The 23883-nt window shown below is 37.7% G+C and overlaps 1 protein-coding gene across 2 annotated transcripts; it reads right to left on the bottom strand.

Moving 5' to 3' along the window:
- Positions 1 to 402: 402 nt before the first annotated feature.
- On the bottom strand, positions 403 to 23615 carry LOC116064797 (adhesion G-protein coupled receptor G2). Of its 2 annotated transcripts, none has more exons than XM_035990890.1 (31): positions 23405 to 23615; positions 23183 to 23298; positions 22168 to 22232; positions 15374 to 15448; positions 13184 to 13251; positions 12250 to 13085; positions 11729 to 11777; positions 11607 to 11644; positions 11402 to 11532; positions 11234 to 11312; positions 10904 to 10962; positions 10625 to 10672; positions 10459 to 10526; positions 10286 to 10329; positions 10148 to 10187; positions 9646 to 9680; positions 9416 to 9543; positions 9182 to 9302; positions 8834 to 9027; positions 8536 to 8737; positions 7555 to 7711; positions 6208 to 6372; positions 5868 to 5990; positions 5499 to 5544; positions 5312 to 5415; positions 5086 to 5210; positions 4498 to 4869; positions 4058 to 4341; positions 1572 to 1673; positions 1198 to 1347; positions 403 to 818 (listed from the first exon to the last, which is right to left on the bottom strand). In XM_035990890.1, exons 1-31 carry the CDS (start codon positions 23438 to 23440, stop codon positions 715 to 717), a joined length of 4164 nt encoding a protein of 1387 aa, XP_035846783.1. In that variant the 5' UTR covers positions 23441 to 23615; the 3' UTR covers positions 403 to 714. The 2 variants fall into 2 exon arrangements, with proteins under 2 accessions (XP_035846783.1, XP_035846784.1); XM_035990891.1 differs by having other exon boundaries at positions 11729 to 11765.
- Positions 23616 to 23883: the final 268 nt, after the last annotated feature.

Genomic DNA, 23883 nt, shown 5'->3' with positions numbered 1-23883 from the left:
TTTGTTTTTATCCAAAAGAAATGGAGTTGATGAATAATAATCAAGGACACCCTTGGAATATTTTTCAGAAAAGCATGTCAATATGAACAGTGACCAGGAATACAATGTAGATACAGCCAATGATAAAGGTTTGTACAGTTGTTAATGAGTTTGTTGCTGTAATTAGTTAAGCTGAATGTGGACGTAATTCCTTTTATTTGACGCTTAGAAGTAATTTACATGAAGACATTTCATCAAAAGTGCTTTGGCAGCTAAGAAAACCTTACAAATGCTTAAATCTATAATTAGAAATGTAGATGTAAGATTTATTTGCAGCATATGGGAGTTTAAAGCTTTTTTACACCACTTTACTGTGCCATGGTGTCCCTTCTGTTTGAAAGCTACAATAACTATTATTTTTTTAAGTTGTTAAACTGAACTTGGACCAGTCTGTTGGCTTGTTCTGATATTGACTTGATCATGGGTCAACATCACTGTATGCAACATACCATTGGAATATGACTTATTACATTGATAACATCATTGTACAAAAAATAAAGGTTGTTTTGGTTCCTTGTGCAAATATAATTAAGACAAGTATGAATATAGGAAAGTGTATAATTAAGTGCCATGTATAAATTATGACATGCAGATGGACGGTACATAAATTACTCTATTAACATATACAAGTATTTCAAAATAAGGACCGTTCAAAAGTCTGATGTCCTTTTTGGATCAGGGCGCTTGTTGGGTTCTGTACTGCCTGTTGATCTCGTTGAGGACCACATCCGTACTGGGGACTTCATCCGCTGTGATTGATCTGTCTTCAAATGGGCTACCTGTAACACAGCACTATGGCATTAATTCTATTTTTACAGAAGCATTGTTAAATTGACCACTCATTGCATGTAGTAAATCTGAAACAATGTTGAACTATATTTTTATATATACTGTATAAATTATGGAAGAAAAATAAATATCAGAAAAAAAGGTCTGAAGTGCTCAGAAGTTCAAACAAATCATGAAGGTGCACTTTCGAAGGGAAAAAAAAGATGGGCCCAAGGCACTCTTCTTACAAAAAGTTTAAAAGCCTTTCTTAAGACTTCAGGCTATTTAATATTGAAATTGTTAGTAAATAAAAAAATAGAACTGGGTAACAACCCACATGTAGGTTTGTGTTGCTACAATTTTAATCCAGTAAAGACTATCTTTACCCACCAATGCCATTAATCTGCTCTGAAGAGTCATTGGCGAGGAAAGAGGAGCTGGATAAATTGTTGGATTGGGAAGAATTTGAGGAATGATGAGATCTTAGTCTGGTCACTGATGACTTCTTCACAGTCTTCTGTGTTGCAGTGCGGCTCCATTCTGTGAAAAGAAATTTCAGAAGATACAAGGTGAAGTGTTACATATTTTATGTGTAATTAATTACTATCATGTATCTAATGCACTTGAATTTTTTTTCTTTGAAGGAACAGATGTCCATATTAAAAAGAATCAGAAACCAAATAGAGGAGTACATGAGTGTGAAACATGTAAAGGTTTCCAGCCAGACTGGTAGAGTTGTGAAATGTAAAGTGAACATCTTTCACCTGAGTTCTCTGCTAGTCTCATTCTGCCACAGCACAGGTAGGTCCTCCACTGCTTCCTCACATTTTCCTTCACCGCACAGTGGAACACAAATATAAAGAAACCTACAAGACAGAAACAGCATTTCTATATTAAATGCATACTGCATACACAGTTTATCTAATCACTAATTTTACAGTCGGCTAGAGATTAAGTTTTGCAACAGACGATTTGTCTTTAGGGGTCTGTTTGAAAATGTTTAAATCGAATTAGTTGACTTAACAGGTAAAGTTGTATTAACACAGAGCGGTAAGTTGATGCAGTAGACAAATCAAGTTTACATTAGTAGTCATTACTAAAAATCATGTTATCTAAAATGGGCATGTTAAGTTAAACATGCAAAGAAACATTACAAATATAAAACATTAGGCTACTTATCAATTCTATAGAATTAATTTGTTTAAATAAAAATTGTTTTTACTTTAAAACAACATGATATTAGGAACAACGTATTATATTTGCTCCAAATAAACAAAAAGGAAAAGCATACATGCAGGACATAATATTAAAATTTCCAAATGTATAGTACTGCAGAGATTCTTTCACCCAAGATGATAGTGTTACTAGTTTCTAATCTGTGTATATACCCCCTGAATGTTTCCTCACTACCCAGAGCCCATCAGTGTCCCCCCCCCCCCCCCCGGGTCTCGGTCATGAACACTAAATCAACCATACAAAACTAAAACCCAGATGACATAAATGCACACCCAAAACATTAACAGAACATTATTAAAACACACTTTAACTAGGACAGAAACCGTTCAGAACATATATTTATTTTCCCATCTTCAGGCAGAACAGTTCAAATGAGCCCACCCCTCCCAAACAGAAACTTAACATCCTTAGTTATCTCTGTTTAATAAGATCTGTGCACTGCATAGCCTACTTAATATTCCAAACAACTAATGTGATTTAGTAATGGATATGGTTTTTAACAAAACATGAAAGAATAAGTAGTGACCACTAAAAAGTTTAATTACTAAAATATATATAATAACTAAATCTGGGTTGGATTGTATGGCTCTTCTAATGCTGCGAAATACCACACAACTTTGTATGACACACATTAATAGTGTTTGTAATTGGGAGCCCACTTGTATAAGGCGTTTTAATTTTTTGTCAACTTTTTCTTCACATTCTGTGTAAAAGGTGAGCGGGACAAGACTAAGACCTTTTTAAAGCGTATTAAAGGATAATTCCGGCTCATTACAACTTGGGTCTTATTGTAGGTTTAGTTTGTACAGGCATTGTCAGTAATGTGAATTCCTGAATATATTTAATGTTCATCTGCAATTTTCTGTAGTGGGCCCAGTAATATTTGTTTTTGAAGTGTACTGATGTAGAATATAGTGGTCAAGCTACATTTGGGACAAATAATTAAGGACTGCTTTGATTTAATAAATTGAACTATATAATCATGCTATTATCAACAATTTGATGCTCTACAGAACATTAATCACACAAAAACATTTCATCTAAATTGTTTTCGTGTAATTAGTGTTACTTTGTTAAACAGTCCAGACCTAGGTTGCATCCCATGACAATTATGAACTACAGCCTCAAATGTTGGAAGACAGAGCAAGACAACCTTTCTGCTTCAGCATTCACACCGTGGTCAGGAAGAACAGGGGATACTTTACTTTTCCTCCAGGGTTGAAGTTGATGCTCATTTCGGGGTTAATCCCCTTCTTCATTTACCCAGCGTTTGGGAAGCAGACACAGGGACTTTACTTGGGTCTTGAGGAGCTGCTGTATTTGTACATTTACTACCACTTTACTGTACATTTCTTCTCTGCCCTGATCACCAACACCTGTCTGCACTCTGCAGTGCATTATTCTCTCTCTAGCATCAAACTGTGTCAACAACCTACAAATATAGAATTGAAACACCACGTCTGAAACTCATATACAGGAAAATATAAATCTATACAGAAAATAAGTGGCACCAAAATGTATTAAGGAAGTGGATCAGATAATGATTGATTGCGGATGCAAAGATATTACCAGCGGAAACACTGTCATGCTCATTCATTTTGAAAGGGCAAGGGCCAATGGGGAAAATCCAACTCAACCAACCAATGGTGCTAATTCATCACTCACTCACTCTGTGGCAGACTTTCACTTGTATAGGGCTGGCCCCTGCTTTGCTGTGTCTAGCCAAAAAATAACACACAACATTGGCTCAAAAAGCAACCCCTCTTCTTTGGTGGTTTTCTATCCATGGGTAGGCCATGGGTAATGTTAACCCAGTATTGTATTGGTGCTACAGTATATTGATGCAAACCAATTTTACCCAGACTTTCAGTGTGTACAAATAAAAGACCCAAGTTGTAATACAATAAAATGTCTATATTACTGCTGTGAAGCCATGATGAGAAAAAATGACCTCACCCAGGTTTTAATGGACCCACTATCATGTGAACACCCAGACCCAAATAAGTCAACTCACCTTGCAAGGAGTTAAAGATGGTAAAGAGGTACATGAATGGCAGGTTCACAGGCCCCCAGGCGAAAAAAGCAAAGCCCCAAGTGAGGCCCAGGAGTATTGTTATCCCCACAACGCTTCGCACATCCTGCAGCGTGGTGCGGTGCTGCAAATTTTGAGGGTTCTGTCTCTTTATCCGACACAGCTGGACCAACACCACGACGAACATGACAAGGTTAAACAGAAAAATGATGCAGAAATAGACCACCACTGCCACATAGAAAGCAATGTCATTTTTCAGCCAGCAGCTGTGGTAGAGGACATGGGATGGGAGAAAATCAAAGGGTTAGTTTCATGTTTTTGTGCAGGTTTTATTTTCATGTGTCTTCGTATTTGTGGAATATGTTTTAGTTTGTGTTTAATAATGTGCATGTTACTGTGAAGGCATCTGTCAGAAGACTCACAAGTCATCACTAGAGCCATCGGCAAACTTTCCATAGGAGACGAGACCGTAGTTATTCTTGTCAATTGCAATGACAATAATGACCACAATCATCGGGACACCCCAGCCGACCAGCGAGAACTTCAGCATGTAGTGTGATATGTAGCTATTGAAGACTTTCACGATGGCCAGGTACATGTGGATGGCCTCAAGTCCCATCCAGGTGAAGGTAACCAGCAGGAAGTAGTGAAGAAACCAGGCAGTGGAGATGCAGAGGCCCACAGCGTCTGGATAGAGAGCCAGCCATGCATCCACCAGGAAGACCAAGTTCAGTAGCAGCAGAGCCAGGCACAGCTGGATAAGGATTTTGGATGGAATGTCCTTCCGCAACTTCCTACAGAGTTCCAACACAAAACATCTCAGTGGACTTTTCTCAATTAACAATACGTCTACTGTAAAAAGTGTTTTGTCTGTATACAGTCGCTTAGGAAAAATGTTCAACATTGCATCACAAGATGATCTGCCATGAGACTGGACAGTGCATGCTGCTTCAATGGTAATTTCAAAATGTTGGATGTGTGTAAATTATCTCATAGCTCTCAATACTCACTCAAAGGCCAAGTAGGTGAGGAGGGTGATAGACAGGAAGATGGCAGAGACTCCACAGCCAATATATGTGATAAAGGTAAGAATGTTGTCCTGTAGACGACTTGTTACAGGCTCTTTGGAAAGGTCCTGTAAGAAAAAGAAAAAAGAGAATTTACAGCAGAGTGGAAAAGTTTTTACCAAACAAAAAGATGCATTACAAAGAAGATAGAAAAGTATCATCTTCTCACCAGCAGTATAGCAAAACTGGTCAAATGATTGCAGCCACAAATTATCTCGTTGTCTGTGCTGTTTCGGACAAAACAGCCTCTTGGATTCCAACCACCTGATCCATCTGCCAGTAGAAAACACAGATAACCATATTTTCATCTTCGTTTATATTTACTTAATTCTGATAGACTTAGTTTGAAATCTTACCATTTAATGTAAAGTCCCAGAAAACACATGTAGCTACAAAATTAGCCTGTAGTTTGGGAAAAGGCACAAGAGCTTGGTTTAGCTTCAGTTTACAATTTCTAATTGTACATCATGATTTTTTTTCTTTATTGAGAATGACTGCTTACAGCATGTTTGTGGCCTATCTGTATTTACTCTTCATCTGCTCAAACTTTGAAAATGTCCCATTTGTCCTTTCTTTGTTTTACCACATTTGTAGAAAGAAGACATTTGTGTAGTTTAGTGTATTTATAGTCTATTTTACATAGATGTATTGCTTTCCCTCTTAAAACAGTCAAGCAAACATCATATTTTCCTTAAAAAAACGATAGTTTTTTCAAACTGACTTACGGGAATGGGCTCTGTGTTCCTCAAGTGAACTATAACATCGTCCTGCAGTTTTGTGATTGACAGGTTGGCCACACTCGCTCCCAGGATGCCACTATTAAGTTTGCGTTTTCCCAAAGATCTATCCTGCATGGTCATTTAGAGACAACACAAGAAACACAACATGTCAGTTTGTAAACACGATGTTATAATATGTCATTTAAAATGTGGAACACTAAATTAGGGATATAAAATTAAAAACATAGATGATAAAAGTATTTCTGTATTGTAATTAAAATCCAAGCGTCTCAGAGTTCTGGGTTTCTTTTTTGCTTTGAATGGGACAGTTGTTGAATGTATAGACCTGGAACACTGTGCTCTCCTGGTAGAAATTGAACTGGACTCTGGAGGCCAGCCGCTGTTGCTCTGTAGTCAGGTTCTGTGTGAGAGAGGAGGGCAGCGTGATGGAGCCCTGAGGGATGGAGAGATCTGTTCTCACACTTCTTCTGAGCCTAGGATCCCCACGGACCTGCAACACACACATGGGCCATAAACAGAAAGATGCAGGCCGAACAACTAGATTTTATCATCATAGACATCAATCTGTCAGAGATCACTATTTGCAATAGCTAAGTTGTAAAAGCTGCTCAACCCATTTCTTCTTGGTTGCCACACATCACACATGTAATCCAGGGATGTACCCTCAGAAATCACATTAAAAAAGTCATGTCATTGTGATGAAAGGAAGTAGGTTAGGGGACCTAATAGTGAATGTGTTCATGCAAAAATAGCAACAGCCTTTCAACCTATACTGAGCTAACATGCAGTTGAGGGTATCCAGTGCAGGTATTTTGAGATATAAGATAATTGATACATTTTGAGGAATTGTTTAAAATTAAATTGATTACATTAATTGTTTAAAAACAATTCACTATGATTTCTGTACCAATATATGTGCAGGTTATGTTGGAGAACTATTTCTAATCATTGCAAGTGCAGCAGGACATTTGGGCAAAAGGCACTTTTGCACAGCAGACAATTTTACCTGTCATAGCAGGAAAAACGCACATGGAACAAATAACAATAACAAGACGATGCCAACAAAATACCAGGGCCCTGGAACTAGTACACGGAAATGGAAAACCATCATTCATGTCATTAGTTACACATGTGCTTTTCGTGCTGTGATATGTCAGCGTTTCTGTTTGCATTGCCAGAGCTATCTCCACAGAGCTGCGGAGGAAGGTCTGGCTAGTCCACACAACACTCAGGGATAGGAGAAAAATGTGCTCTGGTTTATTGGCATTTCTTTAAACCAATCACAATCATCTTGGCCACAAATTAGCCTCGGGAAGGAACTTGTTTTGGTGGAACGCGCACGCAGGAATTAAAATGGCTGTTTTAAGTAGCATAAAATGGAAATACTGAAGTAGTAAGTACTCTTAAGTTGTACTTAAGTTAAGTACTTGACTAAATACACTTATTAACTTTTCACCACTGTTAACTATGTAGCATTTGATGTCCACCTGAAATTTAATTTCACTAATTTCAGTTCTCTGAAAGCTCTCACTCAAAAAACTTGAATCACCAACATCTGCTCTAAAATAGTAGGCCTACCCTACAGGCTCATCTAAACAGCATCACAAATGTTGTGATGTATAACATACAATCCTTTATACAGATATAATAAACTGACTTATGTATGCCATACCTGTACATTATTGGGGTCTGAGATGGAGAAAATTGTTTCCTGAAAGTTGCTGCCATCTGCTGGTTTCACAGACAGAGCCACATCCGGGGACAAGAGGGTCTCAGCCTGTCCATTAAGCACCAGCTTCAACCCCACTGTGTCAACAATCCCTATAATCCTGATGAAAGAGGAAATTAATTGGTATTTTGCAAAATATGAATAATTAGAGGCAATTCAGTTACACCAGAGGTTCCCAAGCCCTAGGGCACGGATCAGAACTGAGCCTCGTAATAGTTTCTACGGGGCCACGAGGAAGCGATATGACTCCGTAAAAATAGCTGAATAATTATGTGGTAATTAAATTAAAATTGGCGCTGTCTGTGCTGCCTTTTTCATCACAACATGTAGGTCATTAGTGTGCAAATAGAGTAATGGGACACCCCATTTATATGTCAGTTTGTGTAGTAATAGGGTGGAGAACAATTAGGCTCCAAGTTGGACAGCCTGCAACAAAATTGCTAATATATAAATGGTTAAAGGTGCAGTAGGTAAGACTTATAAAACTAACTTTCTGTCATATTTGCTGAAACTGACCCTATGTTCGAGTAGAGCTACATGAAGCAGGCAATTTAAAAATAAATCCGGCTCCTCTGGCACCACCTACAACCTGTAATGCGATTTGCAAAAATCCACCGCTCCCTGTTCAGATGCACCAATCAGGGCCAGGGGGGGTGTCTAACTGCGTGTCAGTCACTGCTCATGCACACAATCATTCTCCCTTGTGGGGGGAGGGGCTTAGGAGACCATTTTGGGCTTTAGCGGAAAGGGGGGAGGGACTGAGAAGTTGTTGATGTTCAAATTGTTTGGCTAAGTCCTGGATCTTCACAATCCAACCTATAGCACCTTTAAGGCTCAAAAAGGTCCAGAACCCCTGAGTTATACCATCTAATTTCTTAACAGTACACAATGTGTTAGATAATGTCAAATAAAGTAATCTGTAACCTGTTGGAGGAGTCTGACAGCACCTCAGGAGAAGCACCCAGCAGATTGCTGACGACGTGGATGGAAGTGTTCCCCAGGGCCAGACTGACGGTCGGGCCTGACAAAAGTTTCTCCAGCTGAGACACCAGCTGATTCACCTGGCTGGAGTTCAGCTTAGACACGTCTCTGGTCAGCTCAAGCAGTGCGTTGGCTTGGCTTTCAGCTGTAGTCAACACAATTTAAAGGGAACGGTATATTGATGCTATAATGATGTAAATGTTGCAACAGAGTTGTACACAGTGCTGAGTAGATAACAAACCTGTGACCGTGACATTAGCAGCAGTGGTGGTGGCATTCAGGGCTTGAGCTGTTGTGTTCAGCGGGGTTGAAGTTACAGTTACAGACAAGGTGGTGGTGTTTGGTTGTGCAGTTGTCACATTTGGGCTGGGTGTAGTAAACACCCCCTGAATACACTGCTCTTCCAGCTGCAAAACCAAATTGATTCCCTTTTGACTATAAAGAAAAAGAACAAATTAATATCTTGGGTGAAAGTATTTGTAGAATTTTCACAGCAGGTGTTAAATGTTGATCAACTACAATACAAACAGCCCTGAAGGATTTAGTTAAGTTAGTGCAGAAGATAGGATGGTAAGAAGATCATACAAACCAAGTGAGGGTGTAAGATCCTTCTATTCTTGTACAAAAGGTAGCAGGCTGTAGGTTAATGGTAAACCACGCAAGCTCAGAGTTTAGTGGATTGTCGCTGACTTCTGAATTTCCACAAATTGCTGTGTGACAAATAAAACATAAATGAGGAGTTTTAAAGCACACACCTGCAGTTACTTTTTTGACTATTAATTGATAAAGAACTGACTTGATTCCCTGTAGTTGATATACACACCTGCTCGGGTCACTGGTCCATTGTAACTGATTCCTTTCTCAGACTGAAGCACATAAATCACGGCTGCTGACACGTTACAGATAGGAACCTCGTGGGCAAAGCTTAAAATGACTTTGCAGCTTTGAAGACTAGAATTAAAAAGTTACAGAAGTACACACATTTAAATCACTGTTCAAATGTATGAGTGCATAGAAATGTTCCTGCAGAGCTACTAATAGGATTAGACTCACGTTGTTGCTGTGCTTCCACAATTCACATTGGCATCCTGAGTAGAGATTTCCATTTTAGTCTAACTATCTCAAGTGATTATATTAAAGTAACACATTAAAATATGTTTTATATGCTTTGAATACAATATGTACTTCTGGGCATTAAAAGATAAGAACATTTGTTAAATGCTGTTTGGGCTTGAAATATGCACAAAGTGTCAATTAAGTGCCAAATGTATTTAATGAACAAACTGCTCAAACAGTGTCACAAATAGAGAAAACATAGACAAGTGTCATAAAGTTGCACTTAATGCATTTTTGTGACAAGTGGCCAATTTTCTTAATGAAATGCATGACTCAAAAACAATATATTTCACTACATATTTCAGTTGGATAATTATTAAGTTAAGTCAATTATAAGCTACAGTAACAAGATTTTGTTTAAAGCAAATCAAAAAGCAAATTAATAAATCCCTTGTTGTTGATGATGATGATAAAAGATGACAATTTGGTAGCTGATTACCTTGTATTCAGATGCAATGTTGGACAATGGACATGAAACACTGCAAAGGAACAATACAATTTAATTTTTAATTTGATTAAAGGGTATTTATTTACATGAAATGTAATCTGTACATGCTTGAAGAATGGCAAAACTCACCCTCCACTTGAAGGGCATGTTGGTAGTTGTTTAAGCTTAGAAATCTGTAAAGATCCAAGAGATTATAGCTTGATGCTACATTTGTTATTTGATGCAAAATGGATAATTAAAGACAAATACTAAAATACACACTTACACATGCATGCATGTTCTATTTGTGCCTGTAAACTTACCACGGATGAGATATATGAAAAGTTAATCATGGAATCTTGTATTGAAATTTGAAAAGTGTAGTATGCCTCTGAAAACAAAGAAACAATATTAACTTGTAAACACCTTTCAGACTGTATCTATTTAGGATAATAATGTGGTGGTTTTGTTAGGTGCTAAAACACTCACCAGGTCTACTACAATAAGCAGAGCAGTTACAGGTGTTGTTCACCTTATCTGAAACAAAGTCAAAGCATGTTGTAGGTTGTTTTTGCAGGACTAGTCTATTACTTGGCCGGGCGCAGTGACTTGCTTGGACTTCATGTAACGTCTACTTAATAATGTTGCAATGTCTACTTTGACATTGTGGGTTAATGTACATAGATCATTGACAAGGGCTTGAATACTTCCTTTACTTTCTGTGGTTTGAAACTTTGAAGATGTTTGAGGAAAAAGTTCAGAACTCACCTGCACCACAGTAAGTTGAGTTGGGTTGAGGCATCACATATGCAGTCCCCGACTCTTCACTGTTGAAAGATAGCCACAATTGATTAACAAACATTAGTGTATAGCACCCAGCAACCTCATAAAATGTTACAAAAATGCAGAGGCAATTATACAATACATGATCATTCTTTATTTACCCGAAATATCAATTCATAAATATTGCTTTAGAAAACATTGCTTTTCAAAATATGAAGTAACGTCACTGTGTTTAATTGTTTTTGAATGTTATTTTAATAAATATGTTGTGTGGTTACAAATGGAGAAAAAAAACGTGAATACCAAACATCTTACCATGATGCACCGGTTTGACCTGTATAAATGCAACTGTTTTGCTCTTGCATAGTGTTATTGCACTGATTTTGTAGTGGATCTGTTCAATGACACAAAGGGTTGATTGCATTATGGGAACTTATTAGGTAGGTAATTATGAATTAGAATTTCAGATTATGTAACACTCACTCGTTATATCTGCTGTTTTTCCCACCACATGAATGTCAGAAGAGGTTTTACTGGCCGCACAGAGCGTACTCAGTATACAACATGATGGGACGCTCTGCGTCAGCTGTAGCATCACAGAACAGTTGATGTTTCTGAAGTATAAGGTCGGTGTTAACAACAAATAAATTCTTGTTTTAGTCATTTGAAAATGTTTGATTTCACTTACATTGTTGCAGTCGTTGGGGTGCATGAAACGTTAATTCCCTAAAACATAAAAATCAATCTTGATTAACATGCTCCTTCTTTTCACACACTGTGACCCACAGATACATTTAAATGTTAACTTACTTGAAATAGGCCAGTTGATATGTCATTACTGATTGCACTGAAAAATAAATTTATTTATATAAATATCATGTTTCCTCTTACAAATCAAAGTTGAATTCATGTTCTTGCTTAATTTACAGTACACCCAGAGACTGTGTTGCTACAGGTTCAATTGTGGGAATCTGGGGATCAATACAAGGTTTATCTTATCTTTGTCTTATCTTAGTATGAACTTTTGAGAAACTGTCAGTAAAATGCACTACTGTAATAATGCAATTTTGAGTTTACTTTCATTAGGAGTTAACTATTAAAACAGCAAATTACAACAACAAAACAGAAAAGATCCTGCAATTAGTTTTTTGCTCAATCTCTTCCTATCCACAGTGTAAAAAAAAAAAAAGCATTTCTGTACTAAATAATGAGTAACTTCAACAAAAAACTTTCTCTGGTGAAATACCCATAGTGGTCTTTACAGTCAAAATGGAGCTTCATTCTTTCATTCATTCTTTCGTTCATTTAATAAGAAATTGTTGCATTGATACCTGGTTTGTGTCACACTGTCCCCAATGTTACGAGCTATTCTCTGTAAACTCAGTGCTATGCTCTGTAACTTTGGGGTTGCTGCAGCTGTAGTTTTGTTGTTGCTCTGTGGCTTTGGGGTTGCTGCAGCTGTAGTTTTGTTGTTGCTCTGTGGCTTTGGGGTTGCTTCAGCTGTAGTTTTGTTGTTGCTCTGTGGCTTTGGGGTTGCTGCAGCTGTAGTTTTGTTGTGGCTCTGTGATGTTGTGGTTGCTGCAGCTGTAGTTGTGTTGTTGCTCTGTGACGTTGTGGTTACTGAAGCTGTAGTTGTGTTGTTGCTCTGTGACGTTGGGGTTGCTGCAGCTGTAGGTGTGTTGTTGCTTTGAAACGTTGTGGTTGCTGCAGCTGTAGTTGTGTTGTTGCTCTGTAACGTTGGGGTTGCTGCAGCTGTAGTTGTGTTGTTGCTCTGTAAAGTTGTGGTTCCTGAAGCTGTAGTTGTGTTGTTGCTCTGTGACATTGGGGTTGCTGCAGCTGTAGTTGTGTTGTTGCTCTGTAAAGTTGTGGTTCCTGAAGCTGTAGTTGTGTTGTTGCTCTGTGACATTGGGGTTGCTGCAGCTGTAGTTGTGTTGTTGCTCTGTGACGTTGTGGTTCCTGAAGTTGTAGTTGTGTTGTTGCTCTGTGACGTTGGGGTTGCTGCAGCTGTAGTTGTGTTGTTGCTTTGAAACGTTGCTGTTGCTGTCATAATGAGTGTCGTCTCATTTGAAGTGCTTGCAGATGTAGTTTGTGGAGAGGTAGGCGTGGCAGTTGTTCCTTGGTCTGAAGACACGCAGCTCTGCAAATTGTTTTGGAACACCTGACTCAGCTGAGAAAAGGAACATGAGACTCATATTTATTCACAAGATAAAAACATCATACATTATTTTAATTAGCAACTAGTCCATGACCAGTTTTCCTACATACCCAGGCAGTGATTTCTGATTCATTCTTTTGTCCACTGACATCCACGGTGACATTAACTACGAAGTATACTGTTGTAAGAAAGAAAGACAGAAGGTTGATGAGACAGATTTTGAAAATGGTCAAAATCAATGCAGCAGAGATGGAGATATCCTGAGATAATACAGATGATATTATCCGTATCCCAGAACCACAGAGTAGGGGTGGGAATTGCCAGAGACCCCACGATATGATATTATCGCGATACTTATGTCACGATACAATATTATTGCGATATTGTGCAATATATTGCAATTTATTATTTTATTTTGTCCCCAAAGGAAAACTTTGTCAACATCTGTTTTATCTAAAAATATAAATTTCTCTGTTTGTTCATCTCACTTCACTTTTATTTGAAAAAGCAATTGATTTTGTTATTCTAGTACCAAAGAGTTAAATTTGCATGTGCTATTTATATAATAAAATATCAATACTTGGTATCCGTGTATCAATACAGAATTGCCATGGAAAATATCGCAATACTATGCTGTAACGATTTTTACCCCCACCCCTACCAACAAATCCTCCAAACCATACAACGATAAAGGTCGTTTATTCTTACCCTCTAATATGACCCACAGGAGCATTTCATAAATTAGCTCCCCTAGCGGCCCACAGACCCATATAATAGGCAAAAGAACTACTTGGTTATGTTTAGAAAAAAATCAAGGTTTGGGTTAAAATTATGGATGTATTATATTAAATGGATACCAGATCCCAAAATGGGGCCTATTCAGTTCAATGGAGTTGCTCGCCTGGCACATATTATTGTGGTGACATCAAAGGTTTTTAAATCACCTTTCTTGGCTAGAGGGAGGTTTTTTCAAATTTAAAAAGTCCATTGATACAAATTGATTCAGAATAGAAAGAGTCATAACCGACCCTGTTTGCAGTACGAGGTGTTTTGGCAGCAGTTTTACAGACGTCTTTTTACAATGGTGGCCTATGGGGGAAACCCTTTTTGAGCAGCAGGGGGATTTTTCGTTGAAATACTGCGAGTGGCCACTTGAAAAACTTGCAAGGCTGAGTGCTGTTCCTGGGGGCCTTCTTAAATCTGTTACGCTACTTAACTTCTAGTTATGTGACGCAGAACGTGACATAGTTCCGTTTGTTTGTCTTCGTCGCCTTACTTCCTGCTTTGCTCCCATCATAATTACTACAGCCACTAGAGGGTGCCACTACCATAAACGTTAATATGAGTCATAATTGCTGCTTGAACAAACAACTTATTGGGGCGTTTTCCAGGAGAGGACATTCTCAATTATAGTTGGTTTCACAGGCTGATTTGTATTCTCCATAATTAGCAAACTGATCTTTAAAGGACAATTTCACATTTTTTTAAGCCTCACATTAGCTTCAGCTGAACTTCACAATGCATTTCTTTCTTTCAATGAGAACCCATCACTTACGTTGAAAATGTCTATAAGTACAAACAGGTACTGTACATATGGAAATGTCAGTATTGTTTTAAAGAGTTCCCCTTTAATGTTAAAGGTAAAACTGTTGCCCTTTTTTAAGGAGCAGCAGCAGCAGTGTGAGAAGGACAGTTGTGGTTTGTCGGAGGCTGAAATGACTTGGGATGATTCTAGTTATGCAAAATAAGTACACATATTCATAGGCTACTTTACTTTGGTACAATTGAGTTATATTTTCACTTTCAATACTTCCATTTTAGGCTTTACTTTTTCTGAGGCAAATATTGTCTTACTCCACTACATTCATCCAACAGCTATAGTTAGTTACTTTGCGATTCAAATTTTACATCAGAATCGGATCATATTAAAACATTTGATGCATCATAGATTAATCTACACAACAGTGAATGAAGTAGTTCAAACTAGGTCCACCTCAATCAACTACAAAATTAAAATGATGTTTGAGTAATGCATTCCAAATAAAGAACTATTCCTTTTTCTGAATACTTCTTCTCTGCTGCTACTGTATTCCACACCACCGAGTGATGACAATTTATCTCTAGTATGTGACATATTTTGTGTCTTCATTGGATGACAGAGGGTTGGAGTTGATTTTCATTTTCAACAAGAGGCACATTATAACAGATTGGCGAGACCAGCAGCAGCAGTGTGGGGATAAAAAAAATTACTACTGATATGGCAGTGAGTATGATGATTCAGTTGGCTTTTGTAAGTGTACCTGAAGTCTGTGCATTTGTTGTAGCAATGGAAAGAGGGGAAGGAGCAGCAGAGGTGCCATTACAGGAAGCCTGAGCTGTTGGCGGGAAACAAAGAATAATTATTTTCGGCACAGAATGAATGACGGCGGTGATTATTGTGACCTACAGGCATAATACTGTATGGTAGACTCCGGACAGCAGTGTGGACGTTCTTGTATTTCAATCCTACCTATCATGTTCCAGTCCTCTGTGTTAAAGTTATGTTTTCCTTGTTCCAGTTTTTTTTCAGTTATTTGTGTATTGCTTTATTTTGCTACTCCCCAATGTTTCTAGTTCCAGGCAACTTCACTTCCTGCCCTTGTGTGTTTTCCATCTGTGTGATTCGTTCCATCTGTGTCTAATCACCTTCCTTTCCTTGTGTATTTAGTCTTTGTCCTCCCTTTGTCTCTTATCAGTTCATTATCATTCCTAGTATTAAAGCAGTTTTTTTCTTGTGTTAGAACTATTGCTTAGTGTTCTTAGTTTCTTTCCTGTCCCCTGCCAGCTGGACCAACTGCTGCTCCTGGATTTTGTAAGCCTTGAAACTAGTTTCAACAATGTAGGTTTGGATCCAAATGCAGAAGAGATTGATCAGGAAGCAGTATGCAGAGTTCAATAATTCAATCAAGAAAGGCTTACAAAATCCAAAAGCAGCAGTAGGTCCAGCAGGCAGGGAATAGAAAACAAGGAACACTAACTGGTGATTCTTCTTGGTCCCCCAATCACCACTGCAAGCATAGCTAGCCACCTGGGTCCACTGTCTCTTAACCTTCACGTCCATGCAAGGAATCTCGGTGTCATCTTTGATTCATCACTTCGTTTTGAGAAACAGATCAATTCCGTGGTCAAAAGTTGCTTTTTTCAACTCCGGAATATTGCCAAACTGAAGACCATCCTGTCTTCTGATGACATGAAGACTGTCACCATTGCATTAATCTCCTCCAGGCTTGATTATTGCAACTCACTGTATCTGGGTATTGGCCATTCCTCTTTGTCTCGCCTACAGCTGGTGCAAAATGCTGCAGCGAGACTTCTGACTGGCACAAGGAAAAGAGAAAGCATCACACCAATTCTGGCATCCCTGCATTGGCTACCTATTAAATACAGGATTGATTTTAAGATTCTTTTATTTGTTTTTAAAGCCATTCGTGGTCAGGCTCCTCACTACACTGTAAACCTGAATGTTCAAAGTAATTAAATAGATTAAGTGGGGTATACTCAAAATTTTAGAAAAAGTTATACTAACTTAATTTTGTCAAGTTGGTGTAACATGTTCTTCATTTTTGAGTATTGTTAACTAATAATTTTTGATTAAATGGAACTATTTTGTGTATAAGTAAGCATAACTTAAAAACATAACTTAAGTGCAACTTAATAGAATTAAGTAATTACATACTAAGAATGATAAAGTCCTGTTATTTCTATTGTTTCAAATAGGGGTGATTTAAAAAAAAAACTTAATTTATATAGCACATGTTAAAATACAATAAAATCTCAAAGTGCTTCACCAAATAAGTAAAATTGATCATAATAAATAAATTGCAATCAGCAAATGGTCTGAAATGCATTAGACATTAGTGGAAGACAACATGTATTTATTTTATTTATTTTTTGTATTTTTAAAACAGTAACAATTTGATTGAGGCAAATGGTCTGAAATGCATTAGACATTAGTGGAGGACAAAATGTATTTATTTTTTGCATTTTTATTGTCATCAATTTAATGTTGCTTATATATTTTTTATTTTTATTTAAGTGTTGAGCAGCTGCAGGGATCATTTTTTATGCCGAGTTAATCTCTGATTCAACCTGCGAAGCAGAAGGTGGTGCTAATATGCATACTACCTTCCTTACCGCTCTTTGGAAAAAAACAGAAGAAGAAAAGTTTGAACAACGCAGCAAGGCGGGAAGCAACAGACAGTAGGCTTGCAGAAGTTACTACCTAAGCAGCAGCAATCATTCTCACTGGACTTACTGTAAGTTTTGAATGTTAATATTCATTCACTTTTACTTCTTTTATACATTATACATTTTTACATGCGTTTGTCTCAGAGAGTGTAGAACTTCTCCAAGCCCCCGCCCTTCACTGGCTTATCACGGAAGTCTTGTAGGGATTGGCAACTTGTCAGATATAGGTTAGCTGCTAAAGAGCTAGCTAGCTAGCTAGCTAGCTAATTAGCGCGACCACTAACGTTACACACTCCAGCAGCACAGCTAGCGACCCACCACTACCAGACTCACTGAAGAATTTTACGACGGATGAATCTAGTAATCACACGCTCATTCCCCGCTTAAAGGTGGTGTTAGAAAATGAGTTGTTAGTAGAAGCACTAACAGACACCTCATATGCGATAGTTAGTTTTTTGTTGATGGAAACTTTCAATAGTGCACCGCTAAGGTCCAATATCATATTAAAAGAGCATAAACGAGCATAATGAGTCAAACTGAGTTCCTACACTGCAAGTCCGCGCTCCCTGTAGCTTCTAGGGACGCTCGTTTTAAATTCTGTGTGAGCAGACTGTCTGAGACACGGAGATTGCGGTTAACAGAACACGAGTCAACTGCCCGTGCTCGCCCACTTGTGTTGCGTCGGTTTTAAAACAAACGACCCTGCTGGAGGCAAGCTGCTTTTCATGACAAAGATGAATAAAGTAAAAACCCTTAACAGTAAAGCTTTGGTTTGTAGAAATGGCATTATTGTTGATTAAGCATGCAGTAAGGTTCAAGTGCTGCTGCTTTTCTTTACAGTAATGTTAATTTTGCTTGATGGCTTTAGTAACTTCACACTTTAGGGATCAAATGAAAAGATCATTAACAGGGAACATTTATAAGTATTTATAATTCGACACTCTTTGAATGCTTTTACTTGTTCAGTTTCAGATCAGTTTATGCCTTTGCATCTCTCTGTTCCAGTTTCAAAAAGTTAAGGAAGATAACTGGAGATGTGATAAAGATACCAGGTAATCCAATGAATCTCTCTCTCTCACACACACACACACACACACACACACACACACACACACACACACACACACCTCTAAATACCAGTAACTTAAATTGTTTTTTTTTTCAGACAATGTTTTAGTGTGGTAACCCTAAATCATACACACTCCCACATACACATATCATTTGTTTATTCTACTTGCCTGTTTGATCAAAATAATGCTTTTTGCCGTATTCAAGTCAACAGTTCATGAATGTCTTCTGTTCACGAATATCATCTTCCTAATTGATATTTAACCTTTGGCACTGAACAGATCATATTTTACTTTGTATTTGCTTGCAAATATTGTTGAAGAAAGATGGTGGAGACCACATTCCCCCTATGCCGACAGACCATAGTGATATCCTGCCCACCAGTGAACGAGCTCATGGACCTCTGGCCTGGTCTCAAAATAGAGTCTGAGGTAATATGGATCAGCTCTCTCTTTTAAAGTGAAAATTGTGATTCTTACTCATTTGGCCGATATTTTTGCTTTATAAATGTGTGCTAGATTCTTCAAATTGGACTGTTTTTTTTAAGTGTTCTCCTCCTGCTGTTATTTCTATGCAGTTGTATGCAGAGTTCCAGCGGATTACAAATCAGAACCTGCCCAACACATGCTATCCTGAGCTTGACCGCCATCTTCCTCAACCGATGACCTTATTCAGACAGAAGGCATCAAAAACTGGGAAGACAGCAGATGCTCTGGCTAAAATTAAAAAAAAATCAATGATGAACAGGTAAATAGATTTTTACACATTTCATAGGTTGACCCAGTGGAACATTGAACAGGTTCAATGATTCAAATGAGCTTTGTGAATTTTGCAATTAGTCCACTTTATGTTTGCCATTTGTCTGATTGCATTAAAGATGTGAACAGGTTAGAAAGTGGTAAACTACCACCAAGGTTGCAGACCCTCAAGAATGGCTTAATGATGTAGAAACTCATCTGAAAAAAGGCTGCAGGGTAAAGCATTATAAAAGGCTAGTTCAAAGTTATCTCCTTTTGTCTAAATAATGCCTCAAAAAGTTACTGCACTACTTTGCAGGTGTTCAGCCAATAGGCCCAAACTACACAATATGCCTTTGTTCTCATTAATATAATGCAAAAGTAACGCTAATGTTTTGTATGTTTTAATGTTTTTCTTAACCATTGTGGGCTGCACAAGATGACCCACATTTCACTGTGCATTTGATACTGGTTATGTAAAACATTTACATTTTAGAGTTTTAAGTGAAAATGTTCTTAAACAGTCTATAGAATTTTTGAAATTTCACCCAAATTGCTGCCCTGTTGCCTTACTCAGGAATTAACCAGGAAGCCAAAAGCAGTGTTTTTTTTCCTTTTATAGCTGTAGCAAACAATAATTTCATTTTGGTATTATTTATTATTGTTTTTGATTACTCCGATTATTTTCCTGACTATCTGATTAGTTGTCTGGTCAATATCAGAAATTTGTGATACATATTTATTTCCTAGGGCCTTAAAGCAACACGCCTACTTATTGGGGCTTATTCCCCGTATCCCCCAGAGTTCGATAAGTCCATACATACCCTTCTCATCTCCGTGCGTGTCGTAACTCTGTCTGATGCACCCACGCCTAGCTTAGCACAGATCCTGGAGGTAACCAGCTCCATCTATGCTCCTAATAAGTGACAAAATAACGCCAACATTTTCCTATTTACATGTTGTGATTTGTATAGTCACAGCGTGTACGAATAACAAGGTCACATGAGACACAGCCATCTTCTAACCGTATACAAACTGGGAACTATATTCTCAGAAGGCAAAGCACTGCTACTTGGGTGGAGTGATTTGCTTGCAGAACTCCAGGCGAACTCTCTGCTCCTCACCACGGGGCTTCTCAGGTGCAAATCACTCTGCCCAAGTAGCAGAAGTATCAGTGCTTCACCCTTTCTGAGAATAGTTGTCAGTATGTATACGGTTAGAAGATGGCTGTTTCTCAGCAGCTAGCAGTGGGTGCGTCAGACACGCACGGAGATGAGAAGGGTATGTATGGACTTATCTAACTCTGGGGGATATGGGGAATAAGCTAAAGTCCCAATAAGTCGGTGTGTTCCTTAAGTGACCAGGAACACATTTGGAAGGCTAGAAGTTTTTCTTCTTAAAAATCTCTCAAATGTATTTATTTATTTATATACAATTTATTTAAGTATATTTTAAAATTATTTTTTTATTCTATTTATTTTAATTTATAAATGTTTATTTATTTTTGTATTTAATTTTAAATTTAACTGTTCAAAAGCGGACTTTCATGACTTTTAGATATATTAAGTTAGGTAAACTTAATGTAAGTGAGGCAATCAGTTGCCACAAAATTTTTAAGTTTTGAGTCACATGTTTTTAAGTAAACAAACTCAACATATTTGACTAATGTGTACTTAAAACAATGACAACACAAACTAATAAACATTGAGTTTGGTTAACATAAACTGGTGTGGTTGTGTACTTATTTTTTTTAAAGTTCTGTGAACTTATTCCTGTGGTTTGTAAACTCAAAACTTTTAAGTCATAATAACTGAAAAATAATTGAGCTGCCTTAACAGAAAACTGTAAGTCATATTAACTGCAAATATTTGAGTTGAGTTAAATGAGCACTTTTAATTTAACGGTTATCAAAAGGTACATGTAGCAATTCATCCAACCTTTTAAGTTCTGGAAAATTTTGACTTTTAAGTTAATCAACTTAAAAAAATTGTGGCAACTGATTGCCTCACATTTTTTGAGTTCTGGTAACTTATTCGGGTTTACAGTGTATATTTCAGAACTCCTCAGCCCCTACTCCAAATCCAGGCCTCTTAGATCCGCGAATCAATTATTTTTAACTGTTCCTAGATCGAGGTTAGTGGGTAAGGGAGATCGTGCCTTTTCTGTGGCAGCTCCAAAGCTTTGGAATAGTCTCCCACTTTGTCTCAGATGTTCCCCCTCCATTGACAGTTTTAAAACACATCTCAAGACATATTTGTTCTCAAAGGCCTTTGGTTGATCTTAGAGGTTTGTAGCATCTTGAGATGATATTGTACTGTATTTCATGCATTTCTTGCTTTGTTTTTTTTTTTTTGTTTTTTTTTATTCATTTTCAATTTGTACAGTACTTTGGTCAACTTTGGTTGTTTTAAATGTGCTATATAAATAAACTTGACTTGACTTGACTTGACTAAGCACTAGGAGATAAGGAACAAGGAAAAAACTGCTTCGACACAGGTAACAACGACGAAATACACAAGGAAAGGAGGGTGATTAGACACAGTTGGAACTAATCAGGGTGTTGCACACAAGGGCAGGAAGTGATGTTACCTGGAACAAGAGTACCAAAATAAAACAGGAAACACTAATTACTGTAAAAAACCTTCACATAGAGGACCGGGACATGAAAACATGCTGTTGACTGATACGTACATAGGTTTGTCGAAAATTTTAAAAGATGTTTCTAGTCTTTTCTTCTTGGCCATATTTTCCACTTTTCTCTACAAAGAAGTTACAGCATTGTGACGTTTTGTGTAGTTAGGAAACAGACAGCCATCAGAAGAATAACAGGTTATGGGTAAATTAGGAGGGAAATATAACGTGTGTGTGTGTGTGTGTGTGTGTGTGTGTGTGTGTGTGTTTGTGCGTGCATGCACTGAATGACAGGTATGTCAGACATGTCAGACATGTCAGAAATTGCAGTTTATAAATAGGGGTGCAGAGTTGTCAGTACAAAGGTTACCAGATGAAAGACGCTGCCGTTTGTCTAAAAACAGCCTGTCATTGCTGATGTCAGACCATACCTGTAAATAGGGCGACCAGCAGAAGTATGTGCAACCAGTATAGATGTGAGCGTGGTTTCTTCACTCTGTAATATAACAAATACAATCATTTAAACACTTTTCAAATGTTTATATGAAATGAAAATACCTGGTTTTAGCTTCATTGTAGTGACATTTAGCTATTTTAATGCCTATTGTTGAACTGCAGTGAGTCATACGAAAAACTTCTAAAGCTAATCACAAGCACATTTTCCCATCACACCCATGCCAATGAATGCTGGAGGCCTTTCCCTGTAAATGTGTTGTAAAGGTTTTCTCTTTGTTCATTCAATCAATTAAACATATTTACAATATTCTGAAGAAATTAATAATGCCAAATCAAACACTTGAACACATTCCTGTGTAGACACACCTTTGAGTATAATCAGTATAGTACAATATACAACAGAGCAAACACATTACCTTCATGACAGCGTAGAGAAATTGCAAACAGTAGTATATAGAGTAGTATTGCACTGTGTAGACAAACATGTTGGTTTCCATAAACAAATGATGACTGTTTGCTCAGGCCAAAGCTTTTCAGAGGTGTTAACATCTGTTCTGAAGCTGTGCTGTTACCATGCAGTGATAAAGAAGATTGTGGTAGCAGAATACTTACATTTATAACTCTCTAAACTCTGGTACCTGCTTTTATATATTAATGTATTTAACAATACCAAAATAAAATGTGAAAGAATGTAATACATGTAATATTATAAGATACATACCAGTATAAATAATATATTTTAGTAGTCACTCATGCAGTATAGCAATACCTGCTATACTGCATGAGTGACTACTAAAAGATATTTAAAAGTGATTAGGTTAGTGGTTTAAATAAAGGAGTAAAAAAGGAATTGATTTAAATATATCTGTGAATAGACAAGCTTGGTAACTAATCCAGATTCAAACCAGATCCAGCTGTGGTTACTGAAATACGCTGTGATCCCAAAGAAGAGGAGACACACCACCACCACTATAACCACTACCACTTTACCTGGCAAAGGTGGCGAACATGTACCGACATGAAGATCCATCAGAACAAATGCTGGTAGATTTCATTATTTTTTCATCATTTTCATGAAACATAACTCCCTGTGGGCAAATTCCAACCTTGAAAAAAAAGCCAAACCACAAACATTAGATGTGTATTTTCTTCTCTTAACCCACAGAAATTCGTTGGTTCTACCGCAGTTGGCAGGCTGCTGTGTGAGATCACTGTGACTTTCTCATTCAGGATCAATAGCTGACACATGTGGCACGCCCCTGAAACCTCAACCTGAAATGGTGGACTGCCTGCATTCACTTTACCTTAATCTCGCTCAACAATTGTCCACCTCCTGGACAGAAGTTTTTTGATTTTACACCATATCAGAAAAGGCCCACTGTGCTGTGCTATCATCCAAAATGATTGCTGTACACAACTAATGTCCTTGTAGGTTTTTAGAGGGAAGAGATTTATCTTATTCCATTTTTGTTTGACAGTAAAGGTGCGCCTTGAGGTGTGTCCTAACCGTGTGAGTGTTCTTACTGACAAACAAGTGTTTCCAGAGTAACAATACATTTATTGTTCCGTCAAAAGAAGTCACGCACCAGCATTATTTGTCTGTCATGCTATGCACATGCTTTTCAAAACTGGAAAAGGGCTTGTCTGTCCACTGTGCTCATTAACAAACACACACACACACACACACGCAC

The sequence above is a fragment of the Sander lucioperca genome, chromosome 13 (assembly GCF_008315115.2).
Source record: "Sander lucioperca isolate FBNREF2018 chromosome 13, SLUC_FBN_1.2, whole genome shotgun sequence".
NCBI lineage: Eukaryota > Metazoa > Chordata > Actinopteri > Perciformes > Percidae > Sander > Sander lucioperca.
The sequence above is the reverse complement of the archived record's forward strand: the minus strand, read 5'-3'. Positions and strand labels throughout refer to the sequence as shown.